The 24,114-nt window shown below is 56.0% G+C and overlaps 1 protein-coding gene across 2 annotated transcripts; it reads right to left on the reverse strand.

Annotated features, from left to right (window-relative positions):
• Positions 1–372: 372 nt before the first annotated feature.
• Cbx8 (chromobox 8) lies at positions 373–22,139 on the reverse strand. Of its 2 annotated transcripts, none has more exons than XM_050140343.1 (5): positions 22,013–22,139; positions 2,287–2,330; positions 2,029–2,094; positions 1,866–1,932; positions 373–1,468 (listed from the first exon to the last, which is right to left on the reverse strand). In XM_050140343.1, the coding sequence occupies exons 2-5, from the start codon at positions 2,322–2,324 to the stop codon at positions 626–628; spliced, it is 1,014 nt and encodes a 337-aa protein (XP_049996300.1). In that variant the 5' UTR covers positions 2,325–2,330; positions 22,013–22,139; the 3' UTR covers positions 373–625. The 2 variants fall into 2 exon arrangements, with proteins under 2 accessions (XP_049996300.1, XP_049996299.1); XM_050140342.1 differs by lacking the exon at positions 22,013–22,139 and adding an exon at positions 2,726–2,876.
• Between the last annotated feature and the right edge of the window lie 1,975 nt (positions 22,140–24,114).

Genomic DNA, 24,114 nt, shown 5'->3' on the forward strand with positions numbered 1-24,114 from the left:
ATTTAAGTTAATACTTTCCCTCTAATTGACCACTGAATCGAGAGAGAGAGAGAGAGAGAGAGAGAGAGAGAGAGAGAGAGAGAGAGAGGAAAATAGAAAAAAAAACTGGGCTGACCCCACCCCCCTTTTTCTGATTGGGAAGCCAACCTTTTGTTGGCCTAGCTGACCAATGGGAAGGAGAGCAAAAATACAGCCTGGGTGCTAGGAGCCTGGCACTGGGAATCGGCGGGCCGGGCCAGCTGAGCCCCAATGCATACCCTCCAGAATCCCAGCACCCAGGCCCCCAACTTTCCTAGTGTCCTGTACCAGCTCAGTCTGTCTGCCCCTACCAAACCACAATCTCTCTCTCTTTCCTTGTTTAAATAAAAGAACTTCAAGAGTTGAAATATATATATTTAGATATTTTTCTTAAATAACATATTTACATCTAATAGAAAATAGAACTCTAGATAATTTTCCAACCAGAACTGAGGACGGAGGAATGAAAGGGACTCCAGGGGGACGGTGTGAAGTTAAGGACAGGACCAACCAGAAGGCCACAGCCACTCAGAAATAAAAAAAGCACTAAGCCACATTGGAGCTCACTCTCCCCTGCTCTGGTCCTGGGCTCCCCGTTCCCAGCAATTCATCTTTTTTCCTTAAAGAAGCCTTGGTCCGTGTTACTCTCCTTTATGGTGACGGTCAAAAAGTTTGAGGTCACATCTGTGACAACCACCTTCTCCAGGTTAGTCAGGGAGGGGCTCCAGGACTCTTCTTCTGGGTCCCCCAAGATTCTGGCCACTGGGATCCTGGCGATGAGGGAGGGCCTTCCCCCTTGAGCCCCCATGTCCCGATACAGGCTCCCCACTGAGCCTGGGGTACCTGAACTATGTCGGACCCTGGGGCCACCAGGATCCAGGGCACCTTGGCCTTTGGCCTCCAGGAAAGCAGCCCTGTGTTTTATCACCCTGGCTGGAAAGGTGTCCACAGCCAATTTGCCTGAGGCCTCTGCCGAGCTAGGACTGGTCACACCGTATTGTACCAGGTCTGAGTCCTGCCTTCGAGCAAGCTGGATCACGCTGTGGCCGGCTGGGAACTTTCCTGTGGCAGAAGAGGTGTTATCTAGCTTCCGGCCTTTCAGGTATTCTCCAAGGCCATCACTGGGCTCTCCCAATGGCCTCTGGGAAGGGTCTAGGAGCTCCTTCCGGGGCTTGGGTCCTCGCTTCTTGGAGCTGTCCCCTGGAGAGTTGGGCTTGTCATCTACACGGCTGGCACCTCTTTCTCGATCCCTGTCCCGGTCCCGAGGCGGATCTGCCCTGCAGGCACTGGTGCTGCTCCCTGGTGGGGATAGACCTGTGTTCCTAAGGCCCTCTCGGGCCCTGGATGTAGATGCCAAGTCCTGGGGTGATCGGCCTGGGTACGGGATCCGGATGCCTCTGGCGGAATCACTTCTGAATTCATAGGTTTTGGCTTTTGCCTTGGCCTGGGCCTGCAAAGAGAAGGCAGTGAGAAGAAGGAAGCAGAGCCCCGCCCCCCACGTCCTCCAGTCTCCACTGCCCAACTTCCCCCAGATGCCTGGGAAATTCTAATTGGGGTGGGGAGGTGGGCTTAATGGTTGTAGTCTGGGGGAGGGGAAAGGGGGTTTGTCTGGAAGCAGCCATTTGCAGCCAACTTGTAGTTCATTATAGGTCTACTTGGGATGGTTGGAGGGAGAAATAAAGGTCTTCTGGTGCGGCTAAGTCCCACCTCCCTGATGCTGCCACTGACTTGATCAGAAGACTCCCAGGTCACAGACAAGCATAGGGTATGGACACCCACTGATCGTTTCACAAGCCCTCCAGGTCCCCTTTGAATGTCACACTCCACCGCTGGAGACTACCACATACCTTGAGAAGAAAGGTTTTAGGCTTGGGTCCTCGCTTTTTGGGGCCATAGAGCTCCATCTCCCGTTCCCTAAATAAAGAAAAGGGAAAAAAAGGGGGTGTGTCCTGGCGGCACCGAAGTCAGCCTATATGGGTTCCAGGGAGTAGCTGGGCTAAGGATCTGTACCTTTCTTCAAAGGCTGCAAGCAGGCGAGCATCCAGGATATTTTCTTCGGGCTCCCACGTGCTGTACCTATAGGAAACCAGGAAGAATCTGGCATCAGTCCCTGAAGCAAGGAGAGAGAGAGGAGGGAACAGAGGGCGTGTATGTGTGTGTAACTTTTCCGGCTGCCTTGTGTTGTATTCCAGTGTAAAGGGGGAAAGAGGAAGAAAAGAACCCTCCTCAATATCAGCGTAGGGTTGCGATGGCATATAACCTACTTACTTCTGCGACCAGCCCTTCCATTTCACGAGGTATTCCATGCGTCCCTGTGGATGCAGAAAGGAAAATGTATGTGTGTGTGTGCATGGAGAGGGATGCAAGACGAGGACACAAGAAATACACGCGAAAATGCATGCACCAAATGAATGCTCCGAACACTACCGCCAAAGGCACCAGCCCGCTGCAGCACCCCTGCAGAAACGCTGCACAAAGTGTATGCACCGGCATTCATTCCCCCACCCCGCCCCCCATCCATGCAATCTGTGCACCGCTGCAAGTCTAAGAAGAGCGCAGGGGCTGAGCCGCCGCCGCCGCCGCCGCCACGGCCGCGGCCACTGCTGGGACCTGGGGGAAGGGAGGCTGGGCTGCAGCAGGGGGAGGGAGCCCGGGCCCTGGTAAGGGAGGGCCCGCCGCGCCGCCGCCCGCTGTCTCCGTCACCTACTTTGCGAATACGCCGCTTCAGGAGGGCTTCGGCCGCGAACACCCGCTCCCCCACCGCCGAGAGCTCCATGTTGACTCGCCGCTTCCCCCCTCGGCCGCTTCCAGGAGCAGAAAAGCAGCAGCCAGCGCTCGACAGCCCATAATACTCTCCCGCTGACGTCAGTTCTCCTCCCTCCCTGCTCGCCCTCCCTCCCTCCGCCCCCGCCCGGCGCTTCCTCCCGCCCCACGTGTTGCTAACGACGTTGCTAAAGCCGAGCGGCCTAGGCCGGTTCTGCAAGCGCTGATTGGACCAGCGCCCGGCCACGCCCCTCTCCCCGTCTCCCCCGCGTTGCTACGTGACCCGCGTTTCAATCGCCAAGGGGCGGAGTCTCCGGCCACTCCAGAGACCAGAGGGAGGTGGGGGGGGGGTTGCCGTCAGCGGAAGTGACGCGAGGCAGGGCGGGCTGGGCCGCTGTCAGTCTGCACTGCTAGCCAGGGGGACCGCTGCCCTAGGCTCCGGCCCCCGCCCCCCCCTGCCCTGCTGCCCAGCGGTTCCACGGGTGCGTGGCGTGTCCCCGCCGAGCCCTCTGGGCTCCACGCTTAGGTCCCAACCAGGCGCCGCCCTTCTGCAGACCCAGACCCTCCCCACCGGCCTCTGCCCTGGCCGGCGACATCCCCCCCCCCACACACACACACACATCCCCCGCCGCTAGTACAGCACAATGCACAGGTACAGGAGCGCAAAGGGCGCGCCCGAATCCCCCGACCTACTGCGCGCTCGCGCCGAACCCACTGGTTCCCTGACCCCTCCCTTGCGGCCGCGCACCCTCGGTCTCCATGGCAACGCCCCCTCCCTCTATCGCCAGCCCCATCCCGCTAACAAATCGATGTACCGGCTCCGGGTCTCCAGTCGCACAGCGTTGCCCGCGCCCACCCTCCGGGCCCGGCGAGCCAAGCCGGCGTGGGCACTTCCCCGGGCTCAGACACCCAAAGCAGACTAGTGCCGACTAGTGCATTACCACCTGAGCCCACCCTGGGCTGAGACCCTGCAGTAGGGGTCGCGTGCCTCCTCTTCCCACCCCCATTGTCCCCAAGTCGCAGCCACCTGCCCCTGCCCCAGCCTTCTCCCGCCCACTCCACTCCTCGGCTGTGGGAGAAGCCAATCCTGAGCACGCCTGTCCCGACTTGGGTGGATTTAGTGCACGGATGACCACCGAGGCAGAGCGTAGAGGTTGACTAGTTCGGTGGGGACGAGCTGCTGGGGGCGCGGAGGGCCTGCTCCAGACCTGGGTGCATAGCTAGAGCACTTCCTGTCTCGGGCTCTTCTCGACGACCTGCGCAGAGGACACCCGACAAGAAACATCGACGTCGAAGTTGAGGAGAGTAGTGGTATCTACTGCGGCCTTGAAGAGAGGGTCCCCCACGCGAAGATGACGAGTCCCTGGTAGGAGGCGAGGGTCGCGCAGAAGTGCCTAGTTCCCTCCCGCACGTGCATGCACTTGCTGACCCCTCATCCTAAGCTCTCCTTCCTCCGCGCTTGGTAACCCCTGTTGAAGCCTGGAGGTTCAGCAGCAGCTACCCCCACATTTCACTTTAACCACCCAAGCTCCAGATCACAGAGCCCGACTCCTTGGAACACACAATTTAGTTAAATCGCGATTATCAACTTAACAGCAAGCAAGTTTCCCCCCCCCCCCCCGGCCAGGGAGGAGAGAGAAGAAAAGGAGAGAGAAAGAAGAACGATGAAGACGGTAAACCAAGGAGCCAGAAGTCTGGTTCGAAGGGCAGGAAGCCCAGAGCGCAAAGTTATCCTCAGGTTCAAGGCGCTGCGCACCTCACGCGCGCGAGGGTGCTGGCCTTGGGGCAAGCGCGGAGCTGGGCTCCCTGCACGGCTCCTCCCCAGGGCTCCTCTTGCCTCAGCGTCTGGCCTCCAGTTTTTGGCCTCGCTCCCTGACAGTATAAAGTGTGCTCAGGTGAGGAGTCCCATCTCTCTGGTTCTTAACGAACAGCTCATCCACGAAGCCCAGATCGCCCCGGTGACCCACTCCCGCCGCCTTCAAGAGGCCGCCGACGGCCGCGTCCTTAATCATAAAAAGTCATTCCCGGTAACAAATAGTTTCGTCGGCCGGTGCCAGCGATACAGCTGTTTCTGTTTAAGCTTAAATACTTTCCAACAGTTTGGGCAGTAAAAATAAAGTCGGCCTCAGCCGCCTATAAGTGTCTGGTTTCCCCGCCCAGAGAAAGCCCACCCTAGCCCTCGGCCCGGGTCGTTCTAGTCGCTCCGCCTGCCCGCGCTAGGAATCCGCTGCCCGCCGCGGGCGTTAGCTGTCGGGCCACCCTAACCTTGAGCTTAGCGGGGGGCCGCGGCTCTGCAAGTCTGCTTCGGGGCCACCTTGAAGCGGGAAGCAGGGAACTGCGTGGAGGGGTGAGGGGGGACGGAGGTCGGGGGCGGGAGGGGATCAGCTCGCCTCATCGCCTTTTCCCACTCCTGGGAAGTTTGCCCGACAAGAGGAAAGTAGTGGTTTCCCTTCAGCTTGGGTTTCAAGGAGAACGCTGTCCCCAGGTTGTGCGTGCCCTCCAGTGCCTTCCCGGACCCGGGGTTTTCAGGAGGCTCATCGGTTGCTGGTTTCAGTTTCACCGAACAATCTCCAGCTCTCTTTCGCTCCTGTTGTTTCCCCCCTCCCTCCTTTCTCTCCTCCCTCCTCCTCCTCTCATTCCCTAAACTGTACTTCTTTACTTAATTAACCTGAGAAGTTGACATGAAGGAAGAAAGTCCCTGGCTTTTGCTTCCCCTGATGGAATAGTTAGTGATTACCTTCTTAGCTCCATTTTCCCCTAGTCTTTATGCTTGATGGTAATTCTTGCCCAACAGCTTGCTCAGTACAAAATTAGTGCTTGGAAGTTGTCTGGGTTGAAAGCCTGGGGGTTCCCGCAGAGCCCATTGCAAAGTTGGAGCTGGATTCAAGAGCAAAGGAAAGGCACAGAATAATCAGAGGTCGGAAGAAACTTGGTTCCTGTCTGTAGCAGAAGAGTATGGTCCTTCAGCGGATCTTCTCGGAGGAGGTGGGGTGTTACTTTTGCACGGATGCAACCGTGCTTCCAACTGCAGGAGCTGGAACAGGGTTGCAGAGGAGTCAAATCAGGTCTCAGGGTGGCCTCACCCCTGGACAGTTTAGAAACAAAGGGAGAAGTGGATATCTGAGGGATGGGGTCCGGTTAGGTAAGAATGGGAAGATGCCTGTGTGTGCCAGGAGGGGGCACTAGTATATGCCCTCATTCCAACCAAGTGTGGTCGGATTTGGACAGCTCAGCTCTTAGCGCCATCCTTGGAGCCAATGCAAGAAGGCTTGCCCACAGCCCACCTTTTTCTTTTTTTTTTTTTTTAATTGAAACCTCCCCCACCCACCGGCTCAATGCTCCACACCTCCTCTCTCCTCCACACAAGGCCTTTTCTCTTTCAAGTTAGAAACTTGTGCACCTCCCAAAACTAAACAAAAGTTTCAAAGAACAAGAACCCGCTGCTGTTAATCCCACTTCTAGGCAGTTGCTGCTGCCAGGTTTGCGTGCGCCGCCTCTGCAGTAAATAAGGTAACTGCTTCCTATTACTTTAGCCCATATGGCTGCAATTTGAGTGTCTTTGGAGACAGTGAGTGTGTAGGAGCGGGGAGGGGGAAAACCCGAGGGGGGGAGTGAAAGTGGAAATCAAATGCTCTTAGATCGCATTTTTAGGAAGGAGATTGTCTGCGAGTCTCTTAACAGCCCCTGGCTCCCAAGATGAACTGCCCTGGTTTTTTGTTGTTGTTGTTGTTGTTGTTTACGGAATTGCAGGCACCCGCTTGCCTGGGGACACCTGCTACCGCGACATACACCATACACACACACACACACACACACACACACACACACACCCCGCCCCGAGCCTATTCCTCACCGGTTTTGGTGGCTGAGTTTGCCACTGCTCTTCTCCCCCACCGAGAGCTCTTAGTAGGGACAGGGTGCCCGCCCTTCCATCCTCTCCCTCCCAGCCCACTGAAGTTGCCTAGACTCCCCTAGAGTCCAACTTGCACTGCAGGCCTGCGTCTAGGGCCACTTAGGCCTGGATGTGTTCGCTGTCCAGCGACTCAGCCTCCCGGGAGGAAAGCCCGAGGTTGGTGCGGTCCAAGGGAAGATGGGCGCGCCGGGTTGGGCGCTCGGATTCTGGGTCCCCGGCCAGACCAGCAAGCCCCAGCGCGTCCTGCAGCTTGAGGCTGAGGCCAGGCCTCGGCTAGTTCTTTGGGTACGTTTCAACTGCGCGGCTTGGCGGGCGTCGGACCTGCTCAGTCTTGGCCACGCGCGCACTCGCGCGGATTTGGAACTGTGAAGTGAGCAAGAGCGGTTCTGAGGCGTGCCCATGTGGAACATGGCCTCTGCAGGGCCCATGGCCCGTGGCTGACCTCCTGCCAACCTGGAGCAGAGCTTGATCTGCCCGCAGCGTCCACTCCTGCCTTGCAGTCCCACAGCCAGGGCTGTGTGCCTGCTGAGTGGATTGCCGCCTGCCGCCTGAAAGTGGTAGCGACTACCCGATGCTCTAGACAGAGGTCCGAAGGCCTAGTCTGTGCAGGCTGACTGGGATTTCTGGGGGAAGCTCGTTTTTAGTTACCAGAGCAAATCTGGCCTTTTTTGTTTTTTTTTTTTTTGTTTTGTTTTGTTTTTTTTTTTTTGGTTTTGGTTTTTTTTTTTTTCTGTTCTACAATCTCTCTCCTATCCCAAACTCCTAGGGACGAAGAATGGGCAGTGCTAAACAAGAAGGGTTGACCACCGATAGACGGGGCCTCCACACACAACCTTTCACACACACACACTCACACACACACGTACATGGGCACTCGGACATAGAGACATCCAGACACACACATAACCTTTCCATGGGAGAAAGCACCACAAATTAAGCCCATCTATTGAACAGTTGCTATGGCCCTAGCCCTTGCCCCAGCCACTCAGGGAATCCAGGGAACTCAACTCTCCAATCCCTACCTATAGGTAATACTGAGGCATGCTCAGGACAAGACACATGGCACAAAGGTGCTGCTTGGGGACTCCTAAGATGGGTAGCTCACACCCCCTGCACAGTAGGGTCTTGAGGACTCCTAAGATGGGTAGCTCACACCCCCTGCACAGTAGGGTCTTGGAACTCTTGGGACATTGTAACTCCCCCTAGGCTTAAGGAAAGAATTGGAAATAAGAAAGGGCTTGAGGTCAGGTCCTGGGTTGGTCGCACAAGCCCCTTAGCAGAGCCCTCAGCCATAAGGTGAGAGGTTCTAGAAGCCAGCCGATCAAACTGGAGGCTGGATGTGACAGGAAATCTTCAGAGCTGCAACTACTGTGGGCTCTGAGACCAGTCTACTCTGCTAGCTGTATGCCTGTGTAGGCAAGTTATTTGATCTGCTTCGGCTTCTAACAGTTATTTCTGGAGACAGAGCTCTGCTGTTTTGCAGTCTGTAATCAAACTTGTGATCCTCCTGCCTCAGCCTCCCAAATACAGAGATCACAGGTGTGTCCCACTATATAAGGCTCTCACTAAGGTTTTTATGTTTGGTTGGTTGGTTTTCAGTTTTTTGAGACGAGGAGGGGGGTCTCCCTAGCTGTTCTGGAACTCGCTGAGTAGGCTGTCGTCGAACTCACCAAGGTCTGCCTGCTTCTGTCTCCGAAGTGCTGAAATTAAAGATATGCCACATCAGCGTGCCCTGGCCCTCACCAAGGTTTTAAAAAGCGATGTTAGCATGCTTGCCCAACAGGGTGCACAGAATGGTTGGTTACATGGGATGCAAAGGAAGGATCACACTGTCGGACGCAGGGAAACACACCAAGACATGTTTATCTGTATGACGACTGCGGCTGTTACTGCTGTTCTAAAGGCAGGTGGTAGCTAGTTGCCAATGAGGGTCACCCACCCTTCTTGGAATCTGTCTACGCACCTCTTGGACACAGTTTAGATTCCCCGGGGAAGGTGGCTAGCCAGAAGAAAAACTGGCGCTTCTCCTTCGAGTGCCTGACCAGCGCGTGCTCAGGATTGGCGGCGAGAGCACGCGCACAGCGGCTAACCCAACACGCATGCGCGATGTGGGGCGGACCCTCCGCCCCCCTCCCCCCAGTCTTTTCCCGGGAAAGCAGCCTAGCTGGCGCTGGTTGCGAAAGCCGTCCCTTGAAAGTCGGAGGCTCCCTAGGCGTTCTAGAAGAGGCGGCTCAGCGGCGGCCGGAGGAGTGGCCGCACGCCACCCACGTGCTAGGAAGGGCGCCTGTGCTTGAGTCTGGGCCCTCTGTTCCCACCGCCTAGGCACAGGGGTTTAGACGTGACGCTGTAGAGCCAAGTCCAGGGCGAGACCGTTAGGCGAGGAGGGGGTAAGGCGGTGAAGTGAGACGACAAAACAATTTGTGACAAATGGTTTGGATATAGTGCTTCTGAGTCCCGTCTAAGATCAGAAATGTATCCGAAGCCACTTTCCCCACCTGTGATATGACTCTTAGGCTGTCCCTAACCACCTAACCCTTTGACAGCAAGCAGCCTGTGACTCAAGGAGCCCCAACTGTAGAGTGACCTCAATTCTGTTTGCAGAGTCAGCCTTCACCCTGGTATGCGTCATGACCGGTGCCCATTAGGAAGGTAACTCCCACCATCCCATGGGAAAACAGAGTTGGAAACCTGGCCAGGGATGCTGGCACCAGAACTTGAGCGCAATCGAAACGTCTGGCCCTCTGTGCCTCCTCAAGCCGTAGTTTGGTCACAGTGACACTTCAGCAGCCAACTACGCTGGACGGTGCAGTCCAAATACCACCTCCCCACACACACCACCAACTCCCAGTTGCCACACAGGCTCTGTGTAGTCCCAAAAGAGCTCCAGAAACGGGTGAGGCGGTCTGCTGCGTCAGATTTTCTCTCTTCCTATCCCGCCCCCAAGCGGAAGGAATTGAAGTGACTTTTTCCAGAGACGTCGGAGACCTGTTCCTGCCAAGTGCCACTGCCTCCAGAGGTGGTTTGCATAGAGAGCCGACGTCCAGTGTCCTGTTTTAGAGGTCAGAAAAATCGAGGTGCTGGAACTGCCATTCGGAGAAGCACAAGTAGTCGGTACGAGGCTGAGCTTTCTCAAGGTCACGCCGAGCAGCTGGACCCGGTGGCCTCCCGCCAGCGGCGACGTAGGCAAAGCTACTTGGGTCCACGGAGACAATGCAATGCTTTCCTAGAGGGCTTCGCAAAACCTCAGCCTCCCACACTCTTCTGCATCATTCCCTGCGCCCATGAGCAGGGTTTCCATAGAACTGCCACACACGTTGTCCTAGAAGGAGGAAACACTTGGCGGGCGTCGAGGCCAGCGCTCCACTTCCCCCGAGCAACCTAGATAGTTCCAGAGTTGCCAGAACTCATTGGGCCAGCGATGGCTTCCCCTTCCGCTCCGGGTGATTCGGTCCTCCGAGAAAGACCTAGAAAACCACTCGGGCCAAGAAGCCCTGAAACGAGCCGCCCATCGCCTCGCTTCTTCCCTGGGCAAAGGAAACCTGCGCCCGCCCCATGCAAATACACGCACACACACATACACACCCTCCCTACTCTAGTAAATCAGATTCAGGGAACGTAGTACCGTATTTACGCTCTCTGCCTCCTCCCTTGACATTTTGCACTCCCGAAGTTGGGGCAGAAGTAATTATGCAAACATCTGGGGCTGTCCTGCGTGCCTACCCGAGCCTCTTTCATTCACTCGGTGAGCCCAACTCCCTGATTTGCATATTAATGGCTTATCTGAAATAAGACACCAATCAGGCAAATTAATTTTTTCTTCGACTCATCCGTGAGACTCTAGAAACAAGCTTAGGGCTACAGAAGCTGATTTTGTTGGGGTGTCCGGTTCTTAGGACTAGAAAGAGAAGAAGTTTAGAAGCAAGGTTCCCTGCAAGTTTCTGTGTTTTTCAAGTTCCAACCTTTCAAAGCTCAACTACTCCATAGACAAACGGTGAAGGGCGCAGCCACTGGAAGAGTGGCCTATGACCCCCTGTCCATTGCTCTTTCTACGATGGAAATTTCTAATCGGGGTGTGGTTCCAAGACAGAATCAGTGTGCTTTGTGCATGGGCAGGGGTGTTATAATTAGACACTGAGTGTCAAAGTGGCCTGATGGGAAGGGATGGACTCAGAGTCTGTCGGGAAAGGATGAGAGAGGTGTCTAGGGACTAGGGCGAGGTGCCCTGTCTACAACCTCCTCAGCTCAGTTTCGCACTCTTTGAACAGCTGGTTGGGGATAGTTACCTCTTCCACTGTGGCAACAGGAGTCCTTGGATTCAAAGCAGAGTAGACGGGTGTGTGGGCGGTGATGGGAGCATTATGGGAAGCAACATCTTTTACACATTAAAAACCTTCTTGATCTTTCTAAATATGAAGAGGAGTGGGAGGGGGAAATCCGCAAATAAATAAGGTAAATGAATTCGGACCAGAATTGTAATCCAGGGCCACTTGGACGATTCTAAGGGTTGCTTCTCCTTCTCCTCCTTCCCCTTCATCTTCCTCCTCCTCCTTTTTCTTCTGCAGAACTCCTCCCCTCCACAGCCACTATATTCCCCTCCTCCCCTTGGCAGTAAATACTAGGAGGGGTAAAAGAGCTGGAGCGTCATTTTGCCTCCCTGGACCCCTACTTCTACAGAAAAGATAGAAGTGTTGTGTTTAATGACGGGAATGCCCACAACACAGGCTTGCAACAAGAAATCAGAGATGATTCTTAAGTTCCTCTAAAATCAGTGTCATGGAAGTCATTGTTGGGGTGGGGAACACACTGCAGGATGAGATGGGAGGCAGGAGGGAATTCGGCAGAGGACAACGGACCCACCATGGAGGATGGGTCCTTTGAGTGATTGTGGGAGCAAGGAAGGAAGGGGGCTGGCTGCAGAGCTGGCATGGAACTGTTTCCCACATCTCCTTTTGCAATGACTTCTTGATGTTTGCCTGGTTGGTGCAGTCTTACCTTGTAGAAAGGGAACTGAGGGGAGAAAGAGGGAGGGAGGGAGGGAGGGAGGGAGGGAGGGAGGGAGGGAGGGAGAGAGAGAGAGAGAGAGAGAGAGAGAGAGAGAGAGAGAGAGAGAGAGCTCACTAAAGCACATTACCACAATTTCCCTAAGAAGAATGGTATTCTTGGGGAAGGGTACCTTGGAATACTGAAGCAAAAGCTCCAAGCCACCCCCAAGTCCTGACCTACCCAGAAAAATGCTGGCTGAGTTGGAAATTGGGACCCTCAATCGCAGACAGGTTTCATCCTTTTGAAAGAGAATACTCAGGATTAACAGCAGAGGGGTAGATAGAGGGGTTCTGCGGGTTTCTATTCTCCCAGACCAGAAACTTCTCACATCTGCACGACATCAGCACATAACCTAGTTCTCTTAGCTGAATGTTCCTGGAGTCTCCAGGGCTGTCCTCCCCACCTCCATCCCAAGCTGAGCCCAGTGGTTGGCCCTGTCCTAGTATGTGGGTACCACCCAACCTAGGACCAGAACAAGTGCTTCATTGCCCCAGAGCAGGAGCCAACTGAATTCAGCCCAAGAAAAAGGAAGAATACTCATGGGGAGGTAGATCACAGGCTGACCCTGACCTCAGGGCAGGGCTGGGAGCTAGAGGTCTTCTGTACCGGTCCTCACTGTAGCTTCCCGGAGAAGGCAGCGGGGTAGGTAGGCAGGCTTCCTTTTCAGCAGTAGAGAACCACTCAGTACAAATCCCTGAGTCTTGCAGGAGAAAAGTTTGTGCTCAAGTTTGGTCAACACTAATAATGCCCAGTAGAAACAGAAATGGAAAAGGCGAACACAGGTTGATAGACACTGGCTCTGACCGGGCTTTCAGGCTGCACTCTCTGGGGAGGGAAGGGCATTCAGAAACCATGGGGAGCTCACAGACAAAGTCAATGTGTGGCATGAGATCCCGGGACAAAGGATGATTAGCTTTGGGGGAGAGACGATATCAGAGTGTGTGTGTGTGTGTGTGTGTTGTGGGGTGGTGGCAGCAAGACAAAGCCACTTTCTCTACTCTTTTAAGTGCGTTAACCTTAGTGCTCTCCTCCGCCGCCCCCCCCCGCCCCTCTGCAGATTAGCGGCTCTTCCTAATTGTAGGGTTCTAAACTCAGCAAAATCCAGGAAGAACCTTTAGTACTAGAACCACCAGGTCATGTTCCCATCTCCCAGACCTGCAAGCTCTTTTCCACTCTGCTGCTGGGACCCATTCTCCTTGGGTCTGCAGTAAGCGTTCTGAATCCCAGAGACTGGGGTCCCTTCACACACACCTTTAAGTTCCTACGCTGAGCAAAAGGGTCTTGGGCTCAGCTGCCCTAGAACAACACAGTGCTTCTTCTAGCTCAGACACTCCTTTCGTTGGAAGGAAGCTCCTGGAGCTACCACAACAGCCCCGAGGATACTATAGAAAACTCACACGGGAATGTGGGGGCCGTTGCAGGAGCCAGCCAAGGAGAGGGGAGCACAAGTAAGACAGGAGGAAATTATGGAAGAGTGAGGCAGTGGCCTGGCCGAAGCTGATACCCATCACCACCTTAGCCCCTTAGCAGGGAGAGCTTCTAAGGAGTGCTGAGTGCCAGTGCCCACAGGTATTCCCCCAAATGTGGCATACAGCCTGGTAATAAGAGGGTGTGCCGGAGAGGATGTCTGTAGCTCCCATCCCTGAAATGAGGGCTGCTCCGTCATAGGTTCTGTGTTCCATGCATTCTGAACTCGGCTTTTATTCCTCATTCCGCCCTTTGATAGGTGCTTGTTAGCCGTGTTAAAAAGGAGAGGAGACGCAGAGAGTCACATAACTCACTGGTGAGCACATTAATCTGAGACACAGGCTTGGCCAAGAAGTGAAGGGCTAAGATGGAAGTGTCAAGGTGGCTCTGTCTGCTATGGACCGATCTAGTGACCGCCAGCCTCCTCATGGCTGTAGAGAACGACTGGCTGAGATCAATGGTGGAAGCCACCTTTAGTCCCTAAGCTGGGGTTCAGGCCAGCCAACATGCCATGTTGGCTCAGCCCGCACATCTCTGGCTTGCTAAGTTGTTCTGGACGTATCATTTTGTCGTGATCTCCGTTTCTCCCTCGGAAATGAGCATTTGGAGCAGCCCCGGCTCCATGTGCATCAGGGGGGCATGTAGGCAGGTTTATTGGTGCCCCAGAGAATACTTGCCGGCGGTTGGCTGCTGACCACAGAGGCACACAGAGCAGCATACAGAAACCTGAAACATGGGGATGCCTAGTAGGAGCAACTTATCCCTGTCCGAGTTGTCCCAGGTACAGGCGTCACTTTCCCCCAACGATACCTAGCCAGCTGAGAGCTGCCTACCAAACACCGAGAAGGAAGGGTCCAGCAGGAAGTCCAAGTGGCCAGATCACCTGCTGTGTCCGAAAGGGCTACTCGGAGAGGACCATCCCACCCCAGCTCTACACTACCGCTGGTGGCTAGCTCAAGTCAGGCTAATTCCAGGTGTATGCTATAGGTGGCATCGTGCTACTGGAAATGGCCTCAGTGGAGGATGAGGCTCTCTCTGAGGCATCTCCAGGCACTGGGGATCCTTGGGGAGGTAGATGCGGCCTCAGGCAACACGACAGAGAGAGGGAATGTGGAGAGCTTCTGCAATATCTATATGGGGACCACATCCTCAGGACCACTAGTCTCCTGCAGTGGCTTCTCCTGGGCCACCCGCCAGTGGGGACCGGAGAGCTGGGAAATCCAGGAGTGTCTGCTGTCAACAGTGGGAGGGGAAAGCCCTCAGTCCGCACTAAGAGGGGGTGCTTGATGACCTACCTCAGATCTTTAACAGCATTTAACACTTTCAGGTTTGCACGGGCTGGGTGGGAGAACTGGGCTAACTGGGCCCAGTTAGAAATCCTTCTGCCTGAACGCAGTCCTTGGACACCCTGGCTCCAGACCGGTCCCACTGTCCATACCCTCCCTTCCGATTCCTTCCAGTTGGAGTAGGCAGAAGTCCTCCCTGCTGGAGCATGGATGTCACCAAGCAAAGCAGGCTCAGAGGACGAGCAGGGTGTGAACGGGATCCACCTGGGCCAACTGCCTCTTCTTACCCTGCACCATTCCTGTCCAGGTGGCCTACTCCCTGAACTAGGTTCAGTAGAGCCTGGCTCACCGCAGCTCACCGGGAAGTAGAGCTGCCAGAGCAACAGGGAAGGGAGGTGTGATGGCCACACCTCTTACTTCTTCCTTCTAAGGCCTGACTGGCTGCAGGCCTTCCCTACCCTTCCCTTGGCTCAGTTTCTGGCCTCCTCAAAGTGGCAGCCACAAGTAGCCCTTGCTGTTGGGCCTGGGCCACGGCCATCAGACAGGCCTGGAGCCAAGGGACTGGAAAGGTGGGGTGTTGGGACTCATGACAGAGGGACAAGCCAAATCCTAGGAGACAGCTGAAGGGACTCTGAACCCCCAAATCCAGAATTAGCCCTCCCCTCTCTCCAGGCGTTTGGCTAGATTTCTGGGACTCAACTCCCACCTCCCACCTCGCACGCAGATTCGCTCCCCCCCCCTTTTTTTTTAAACAAAAGCAATTAGATTTCAATCCTGATTCATTTGCATTTGCACCTCAGAAACCCGGTGCGGGAGGGAAGGCAGGAGGGGCGGGGGGAACCGCACCACAGCTGGCCGAGCTGCCACCGGGCCGGCCACATCTGGCCAAGTGCAGTGGCCACTGCGGGCCTCCCGCCGCCAGCTCCCAGAGCCTGCGCACCGCAGCCGCTCGGCGGCGCCCTCATCGATCGCCAGGCCCGGAGCGGAGAACAAGGTATAGCCTGTATTTAGGTTCCTGCCCTTATATGGCGATGTGCACGAGCGCCAGCAGAGCGGCCGCACCATATAAGGACATGCGGCAGGCGCCAGGCTGAGCTGGTGCGCGCTCATTGGCCGGTGCGTCTCTCGGCAACCGGGCTCTCACGAGTGGAAAGGAGCCAGCCGCCCCCGCCCGCTCCCCGCCCCCTCCCATTCTTTCTCCCTTGGCATCCCGGCTTCTCGCCTCGGCACCCCTTTTCCTTGCCTAGCCCTCATTTTTGCTCGAATCTTCTTCCCAATTTTTCTTCGCCCGATTCTCCCCTCCCCCTCGCCCTCGTTGTCACTCCTCCTCCGGGGTCCGTTCGGCGTGTCTTCGCCCAGCCCCCCCCCCGCCCGCTTTGCTCACATCCACAACGCACGAACCCCCCTCCCCAAACCCAGAGAGCAACGGGGATGGGCGGGAAGCCCCGGATGCGGGAGGGGAGCTGGCGTGTGCGTGTGTGTGCGTGTGTGTGTCGCTGGCGCAGTAGCTTCTGCAGCATCAGGTCCACGCATGCACACACGCACCGCGCTCTGGGAACAGTCCGAGAGCAACCCCCTCCGCTTCGCTGCCCCCCATCCGTTAATCAGAGCAATTAGCTTCGGAAGAAAAACGCTTGCGGGGCTAGCGGTGTGTAAACCCACAACAGCAGTGGGTACCACCAAATTAGCATCTCCCAGGGCATCCCTTCGGGCTGGATTTCTGAATACAATCATGATAATGATAAATCGATGTCTCATTTAAAGGTTACTTTAAAAAAAAAAAAGCCTGCCAATTGTTAGGGGCGAAAAAGAAACCCAGCGAATGGGAGTAAAATGGACTAGAAGAGGGACTCTCGGTTTTGCAGGGAAAATGCAGTGGAGAAATGATTGTGGGATGAAGGTCAGGTGCCCAGCGCTGGGCCCACTGTGGGATGAGAACTGGCAGAAGCAGAAGGTGTCGCTATGTAGCTAATCCTCTAGGGACGAGACTCCCAATCACCTCAAACTCAGGCAGAAAAGGGACCTCTGTCTAAGGGCGCTTCGCCCCCTCCCCCATCCGCACGGGTGCGCGCACGCACGTACAGGTGTCCGGTTGACCCCCTCCAGGGCGATCGCTAACGTAGGGGAGGGGGGGCTCTTTTAAGCATGCCTAAATGCTGGAACTACCCTTCGGGATCCCACTTTTGTCCTGGGAAGAGGAGGGACCCAAAGGTGACATCTAAGACAATGGGTGCCCTAGAGCCCTGGGGACTTTGCCTATGATCGAGCTCGGTTCTAGGGATGCCCCCTACTGGACAGCCTGCTCTAAAAAGAGCAAGCAGGTAGGGTCCGCTACGGGGAAAGATGGGCAGCGAGGACAGGGAAGGATAACCTGCCCGACCTCTAGGCTTGGGAGGTCCTCCCCAACTCCCCCTCCCTGCCATCCCATCTCAAATCTTTCAACCTTGTCGCTCCGGAGGGAGGGTGGTGACGGAAGTGGGTACAGTCAGGGAACACAGGTGCGAAATTGGGGAGGGCGTTGCCCGCTGGATCGATTTAGCTTTGGCCCTCGGCGGCCGCCTCTCTGGTTTCTGCAGAAGGAAACAGTGCTCCGGCCCCACCGGCTTCGGTGCCAGCTCTGTCCCCTCTCTGACCTTGCAGGTGATTTGCCGTGGAGAGGCTGAGGGTGTCTTAGGGCAGAAGGTTTGTTCAGGTCTGAGCCCAGCTTCAGACCGCTGCCACTGATGAAAGAGGTCTTCAAACCTGGGTTGTAGCTTGAGTACCCCCACCCCACCCCGGGCGCACACAACCCACCACGCCCTTCACCTGCGGAAGCCCATTTAGCGAAAACCTTTACATTAAATCCCCCAACCCACGTTGCTGCGTGCGTGGACAGTACGCCCAGGTGTGTGTGAGGGGGTGCGGAGAACCAGATCTCCAACTTCTCCCTGGTCAAGGACGCGTTTTCTTAAACACGCTTCTTCTCATTTGCTGAAACCCCAGCTGCAAAGCCGATACCGAATCTAGAACTGCCTGCTCTTATAACCTGTTGGCTCCTGTTCTGGCCATTGCTCTCTTATTCCTGGACTTTCAATTTCTCAGTCTCTGCTTGGTGAAATCGACAGACGTGGAGAACGCGGCTGGCGGGAGGGGTAACCGGAGAAACTTACAGATAGGAAGGAAAAAAAATCAAATTCACACACCTCTCCCAGTGCGGCCCAGCCCGCTGGGAGCCTGGATATTTTTCGAGTCAGGGGACCAGGGGGCTACAGATTTGCGGAGCTAGGTCAAGGAGTCCGAACTCTGTAGCCCGACCCCACCCACGGAGCCTTGATTCACACTTTTCGTTTATTTCTGAGATCTCAGTCTTGTAGCACCAGGGGCAATTTTCTCCCCTTCCCTGGTGAGCCTATCCAGAAATCAAGCCCCTAGCCAGGACGTCCAGCTCGCCCTAAGCGCCCCTCCCCAAGATTTGGACTCCCCTTGACGCAAGGAAAAGGGTGTTTGAGCCTGGCGGCCGGGCAGAGGTGGTGTTGTCAAAGGCACCTCCGCGGGGGCCAGTGGTTTCCTGCTGTGCTCAGGCGGCGGGGGTCGGGTGCAGCCGCCCGCGGTGAGCGTGGTGGGCGCAAGGCACCTGCTGAGCTGCCGCCGCCGCTGTGGTTCATGGCGCCCCGGGATCCACCCGGATCTTGTCGGCTTAGTTCCGGGCTTGGGTCGTTCTGTAGTCTGTACACACGCAGCTTTATATATATATATATATATTTTATTGCTATTTTTTTCCCTTCGGGCAGCATTTGAGCTGGCCAGACCTTTTCAACGCCAAGGGCGCAAAGGGTCTGGAGGATGGGGGTGGGGGAAGTAGCGCTATCTAGATGGGTGGGGTCCAAGCGGTCACTGAGGTCCAACGCCCCATTAACATTTCCCCACCCGGGCACTGCGACCTCACGAGGACACTGGACACGTTGGTGGGGGTGGGGACGCGAAAGTGCCCTTCCCGTACTGTCTCCCTCCACCACCCCCCACACCCGGTAAGCCCTCGCCGGCAGGTAGACGCCCTTCCCCCTCCATCTCGCCCCCACGCCCCGGAATCCGCGAGGGTCTGGGCTTCAGACGAGTCCCCTAAAGGGGGCGGGGAGCAGGGTGCAGGACTGCTGCGCGCCCCCCGCCCGGGGCAGCGTGGCGACTGGCGCCGCTTTGGCAGCCATTTTCTGCAGCTGCCTGGGTCGGGGCTGATCGGAGCGAAGCGCGCGCAGGCGGCGGCCAGCCGGCGCTGGGTCCGGGGCAGGGGGGCAGCTGGGACGCCAGGAGACCCCGGGACTGGTGCTCGCCCCCGCCGTGGCGCGGGTGGAGCGGGCTGCTGCGCGTGCAGAGCGCCTGCGATCCCACCCTTTCCCCGCCATCTTGTACCCCGGCTGGCGCCTTCCCAAAGAGGAGCAGCGCAGACAAAGCCGCGGCGGGCCGGCGGGGGCCCCTGCAGCCCACCCAAGCTAACCGGGCGGGCCCGGTGACCCTGGGGCCAACACACTTCCCTACCCCTCCCTCTCCTGAGGCCGGCGCCCCCGGCCAAGGGAGGCTCCGCGTGCTGCGACCACAGCCTCCGAGGATGGAGGGACCGGCTCCCTCCCTCGCCTCCCCCCGCGCCCCGTCACACCAGCTGGCCATGCTAGACCCGCACCTCAGCCCCAGCCTACTGGGGTTGCGGGAAAGGGGTCCCACAGCGTACAGAAATGAGGACTTGTCACTCTGGAAGCTCCGGGTCCTTCGCTTTCTGATAGGGTTGAGTGAATCACTAGTCCTAAAGTCCCTACAACCCGTTGTAGTGACAAACTAGGCTCCTCGGGTTGATTTCTCCCCCCCCCCCCCCACACACACACCTAGAAACCACAAAGAAGATAGCAGCAAGGGAGGCTTTCAAGACAGCTCTCAGCCCTGCTCCTCAGCCCCTGCAGACCTCAAACTCGGTACTCCATTTTCTGCGATAGCAGTGTTACTGCCTCAGTCCCTTAGCCTGCTCAACCTTTTCTCTCGACGCTCCTACACTGGGACTCCAGACCCACGACGCGGGAGTGGGTCAAGGGAGTTAGGGACCCCTTTCTCCTTCCAGAAACACCCACAATGTTGGCACTTGCCAGTCTTATGGGTCAAATGCTATGCTACTTCTGAACGGAGAATTTGCTCCTTAAGACTCCATTTTCCTGTCTGCAAGTCTCCAAAGCCTAGCAATGGGATGGGAGCGCGGGGGACGTTCCTAACCCCTCGCTGGATTTCTTCCAAACACGGAACACTGGTGAGCATGGACACTGGCTCTGGGCATCCTCCTCCCTCCTTCACTGACCCTCTGAAGTTCCCATCCCCCAGGCTCCCAGGAGTATCTACTACCAGGGACAGTGATAGATGAAGAAACTGAGGCTGAACGAAGGGTGTGCACATGGCTAGGGTGAGGTCTTCCTGCAGGTTAGGACAGAACTGACTCTTCTACCCAACCCCCAACCCCAAGATCAAAAGGCCCAGGCTCCAGGGTACTCCCCAGTGTTAGAACGCGTGTCCAACATTGCTGAGCTGGTGGGGGCTGGGCACAGCAGCGGGTGTGGGGAGCGGCCAGTCTACTGACCCACACTTGAAAGCTGTTTCCCTATCTCCATGCCTGCCCTTCTCCTCACCCTAAGGGGTCGGAAACAAAGCACCCCAGGGTGGCCTGCCTGTAAGCCACCCTCAGGGTTCAGTCCTTGCCACCAACGCCTGCCAGCCCGCGTGGATCCCGATTCTGGCCCGGAAACCAGTCTGACCGCTTCGCCTATTTCCCAAGCCTCGGTAGAGGGTGGGGTGAGCCCGGCTCGGCTTCGCCTGGGCTGCCCTGCACTGAATGGGTTTGCCCAGAAGGCTGGCGTCAAAGCGACGCGCCCGCCTGCGCCGCTGGGAGCCTAGGGCCGCTCCCCCATCACGAAAAACAACCATTTTCCGCTCCACTCCCGACCTTCGTTGCCTGACAGCCAGCTCCAAGCGATTCCTTGCCCAACGTCCTGTGCTCACCTGCGGAAACGCAAGCTGCCCCAGCCATACTTACAGTGTGTGTATGACTGAGCTGAGTCGGGAGCAGAGTGGCCGGTCATTACAAGGCAGCCAGACCCGTTGTGGAGGCTGTGTGGGCCCAGAGTGCCTCAGTGAGTCCCGGGCCGCCGAATTTGGAGGAACTAGGGGTAGAGTGGCGGAAAATAACCGGTCATTGGCGCATGAGTTGAGTGGGAAGTTGGACATGTGGCCTCGCAGTCCACTTGTGCACGTCTTTTGATGGCCCACGGGCTATGCTGCGCGTCTTTACAAGAAAGCAACTGAGCTTCCACACCCAGCAGGAGGCTCCTGTCCACATGAATCGCCAAGCTGCCCGGGTCGCACCCACTGCGTGGTCACTGCCTTCACTTTATAGGTCACACGCTAAATCCCTAAAGATCCCGGATGGTGCGTGACCGCGGTTGGGGGGAGTAGAGCAGGCGGCCGCGACAACATGCGGGTCTGAGTCCTGGCGCCACCAAGACCAAGAAGGAAAATGGCTTGATTTTCCCGTCGCCAGGGCTGCGGGAGGACAGGCAGGAGTGTCCAAAGCGGGGGCGCCAGTCTTTAGGACACAATCACACGGGTTCTGCTACCCGAGTGTCCCATTGGACACTGGAAATCAGTCTGCTTAGTTAGTAAGGACCAACGCAACCTGCTGGGCTTCCCCTCCCCAGAGTTCCATCCTCCTCCAGCTTGGACCTGGAGGACCAATGTCTATATTCTGGAGACAATAGAACAGGCTCCCCTCTAAGACAGTGTTAGGGTAGGGTTTAGGATCCATCTCCGATGCCTTCCCTTCCTCTTCACTTGGGAAAGGTGCAGAAGAAAGCTACCCAACGACGAGGTAGCCATCCGGTCTGCAGACATCCTTGTAAGCAGGGGTATAAAAATGCTTTAACAAGCAGCTGTGGAGTGGAACAAACCACGGTAAGCGGGGATACTGTCACTCCACGCTAGGCAGAGGCTGCTCTTCCTTCTGAAAAGGGTTGCCAGGAAATGAAACTTGACAGGCTGTGTCCAAGTGACGGCTGGGTCACCTGCCAAAGCTGTCTCTCCTCCAGCAACCTGGTCAGCTCTCAGCCTGGCCAGGAACACACCTGGATGGGAGGGGGCAGAGGAGTCGAATGTGACTGAGGAAAGAGGAGCAAGCAATCAACCCCTGGAATGACCCTGGGAGATATGAAGGATTTGGTGCTTCTGTAGGAGGCTGACCTGACTGGCTCCCAGCGACTCCACCCAAGGCCTCAGAGTTCCGGGAAACCAAAGCAGTGTGGGTCTGCAGGCATTAAGAGGATCTGTGTTCTCCAGGCTTTGCTGGCCCCGTCTGCACAGGAAGGACACACGGAGCCTATGAAACGACACCAAGGTTCCTGACACTTGAGTAGGCACTACACTAGTTAGTGGCCTGAGGAGAGCCTCATTTCCGCAGAGAATCCCCGTCCCATGTCCCACATCACTCCCTGTACTTACTTACATCACTCCCTGTACTTACTTCTGCTGGTGGCACTGCTCTGGCTTCTGCACTGAGGCCTCAGAGGGCACTACAGGGTCTCAAGCACTTCCAGCCCTGATGAAGCAGCAGAACCCCCTCTCTTCCGAGACTCCTCCTCCACTCCATCCTTTGCTGTCAGTCCGTCCAGCGTTAGCTAACTATTCCCCTACAGACTTCCTAGGAAGGTCAGTGTTGGCCAAACATTCTGGTCAGGTGAGGGGTGTTTCCTTCAGGGGAACCAATTCAGCTTCTGCCCTTATCTTACAACCTGAGCTGGGAGGAGACCAGAAGCCACGTTACATCATGGACAGCTGAGAAGTGCCATCCCAGGGAGCCCTGTTTGCTGTTAAGGGCACAGAATAAGTAGGGCATACCTGGAGGGGGTAATAGAAGTAGATGACCAGCCACATAGGAGATGCCTGGCGAACTCAGGCACTGGCTAGAACCGTAGGGCCCACCAGATCAGACCTAACAATAGTGTTCACAGAATAGCACACTAAATTGACCAAGATTAGCCAAGATTAGTGACAAGCACACTAATTGTAGCCAAGATGGCTAACAATACATTCATCAGCTAAAACAAAATTTAAAAAAATGAAAACAAGAACAAAACAAAAAACCCACCACACGTAGGGGCTGAGTGTGTAGCTCAACTGCCTGCCTAGGTGTCCTGAAGTCTCAGCACAACCACACACCTCCCGGACAAAAACCCTCCCAGGTTGAGAAGGGACAGTGTCTACTCTTAATGAGAATGCTAACAAAAGGCATGTGTCACACAGTGAGATGGCTTGCAGTTTCTCCTGGAAGCCACTCCACCCTGGAGTTGAGCACACCCTGCGAGGCTTACAGGGCCTTGAGTTGGTTTCGAAGCAGGTCTCAGCCAGGCCTTTAGCAAATCCATACCACGGCTCCTGGGCTCAGGGAACAAGGCTGCTTATAGGGCAGCAGACCCTAGCCAGCCTCTATAAAATGAGCCTCCTCCCCAGGGCTTTTGCCAGTTCCTTTTTGGAGGGAGGTGGGTTTTGTTGTTGTTGTTGTTTTGTTATTGTTGTTGTTGTTGTTTTTCGAGACAGAGTTTCTCTTTGTAGCCCTGGCTGTCCTGGAACTCACTCTGTAGACCAGGCTGGCCTTGAACTCACAGAGATCCACCTGTCTCTGCCTCCTGAGTGCTGGAATTACAGGCATGCACCACCATTCTTATGTTGACCCTATGGCTCTGGAAAGCTATGCCCGCTGTGGAGTTCACCTTGGTCAGCAGCAGAAACCCCTGACAGGCAGGCATTGATGGCTATGCTGCCCCTCTTGCCAGGGAGGCATCATAGTCGGCACAGGCCTTCCATATAGACTCCAAGTGGCAGCTGTGGGCCACTGCGGTTAGGAGCCAGCTTCCTCTTCCCCAAGCTCTGCTACTCACTGCCAGTGTGGAGTCTCGACACCTTGTGGTTGGGAAACTAATGCAAACAATCCCAATGTGCTGCCAGAATTGGAGGAGAGAGAAAACCAGCAACGACACACGCATGGTGCCTGGCTCAGGGGTCCGCCTGCAGTTATGAGTGACGGGCGGGAAAGGGGCACAGAACCTGGGCAGGAGTGTGCGTTGCATTTGTTACCCTGACGATGAAACCGTGAGCACGAGATGCCATGAGCAGAACACTCCACATGCTACAACAGGAGCTGCTTCCTAGTGCAAGAAAGGTAAAGGATAAAGCAGACAGAAGAAATACAAAGAGGGGGGGGGGCATTACTTGACGACTCCAGGATATTCCCTGGTAGGTGTGTGCCAGGAATCTGCCACATGTAGTCCCCAGCCGCTGGGATTCTACTCTTTCCTACTCTAGCAGTGGGGACTAAGAACCTTATCCACATGCCTCATTCTTTCTTTATCTACCCGGGGTTTCCCACACACTGTGTTGTGCAGGCCTTATGGAGAAAAAGACACAGCCCCAACAATGAGGATACTGGATCCAGCAGTCTAAGGGAGATAAATGCCCTGAATGGTGTGAGGGAGACGGGGCAGGGCTTTTCCAAACACAATGCCTAGGTTTTGAATCCTAGACGCTGTCCTAGTTTCTGGGTGGAGGTGGCACACTAGCAGGAGGTTC

The sequence above is a fragment of the Alexandromys fortis genome, unplaced genomic scaffold (genome assembly GCF_014885135.2).
Source record: "Alexandromys fortis isolate MF-2015 unplaced genomic scaffold, M_Fortis_MF-2015_v1.1 scaffold_39, whole genome shotgun sequence".
Taxonomy (NCBI): Eukaryota; Metazoa; Chordata; class Mammalia; order Rodentia; family Cricetidae; genus Alexandromys; species Alexandromys fortis.

Coding starts and splice junctions, on each gene's coding strand:
- Cbx8 (XM_050140342.1), bottom strand. CDS start 2,794: ATGGAGCTCTCGGCGGTGGGGGAGCGGGTGTTCGCGGCCGAAGCCCTC. Junction 2,331..2,725: donor TGAAGCGGCGTATTCGCAAA/GTAGGTGACGGA, acceptor CTGCATCCACAG/GGACGCATGGAATACCTCGT. Junction 1,469..1,865: donor CTAAAACCTTTCTTCTCAAG/GTATGTGGTAGT, acceptor TTCTCTTTGCAG/GCCCAGGCCAAGGCAAAAGC.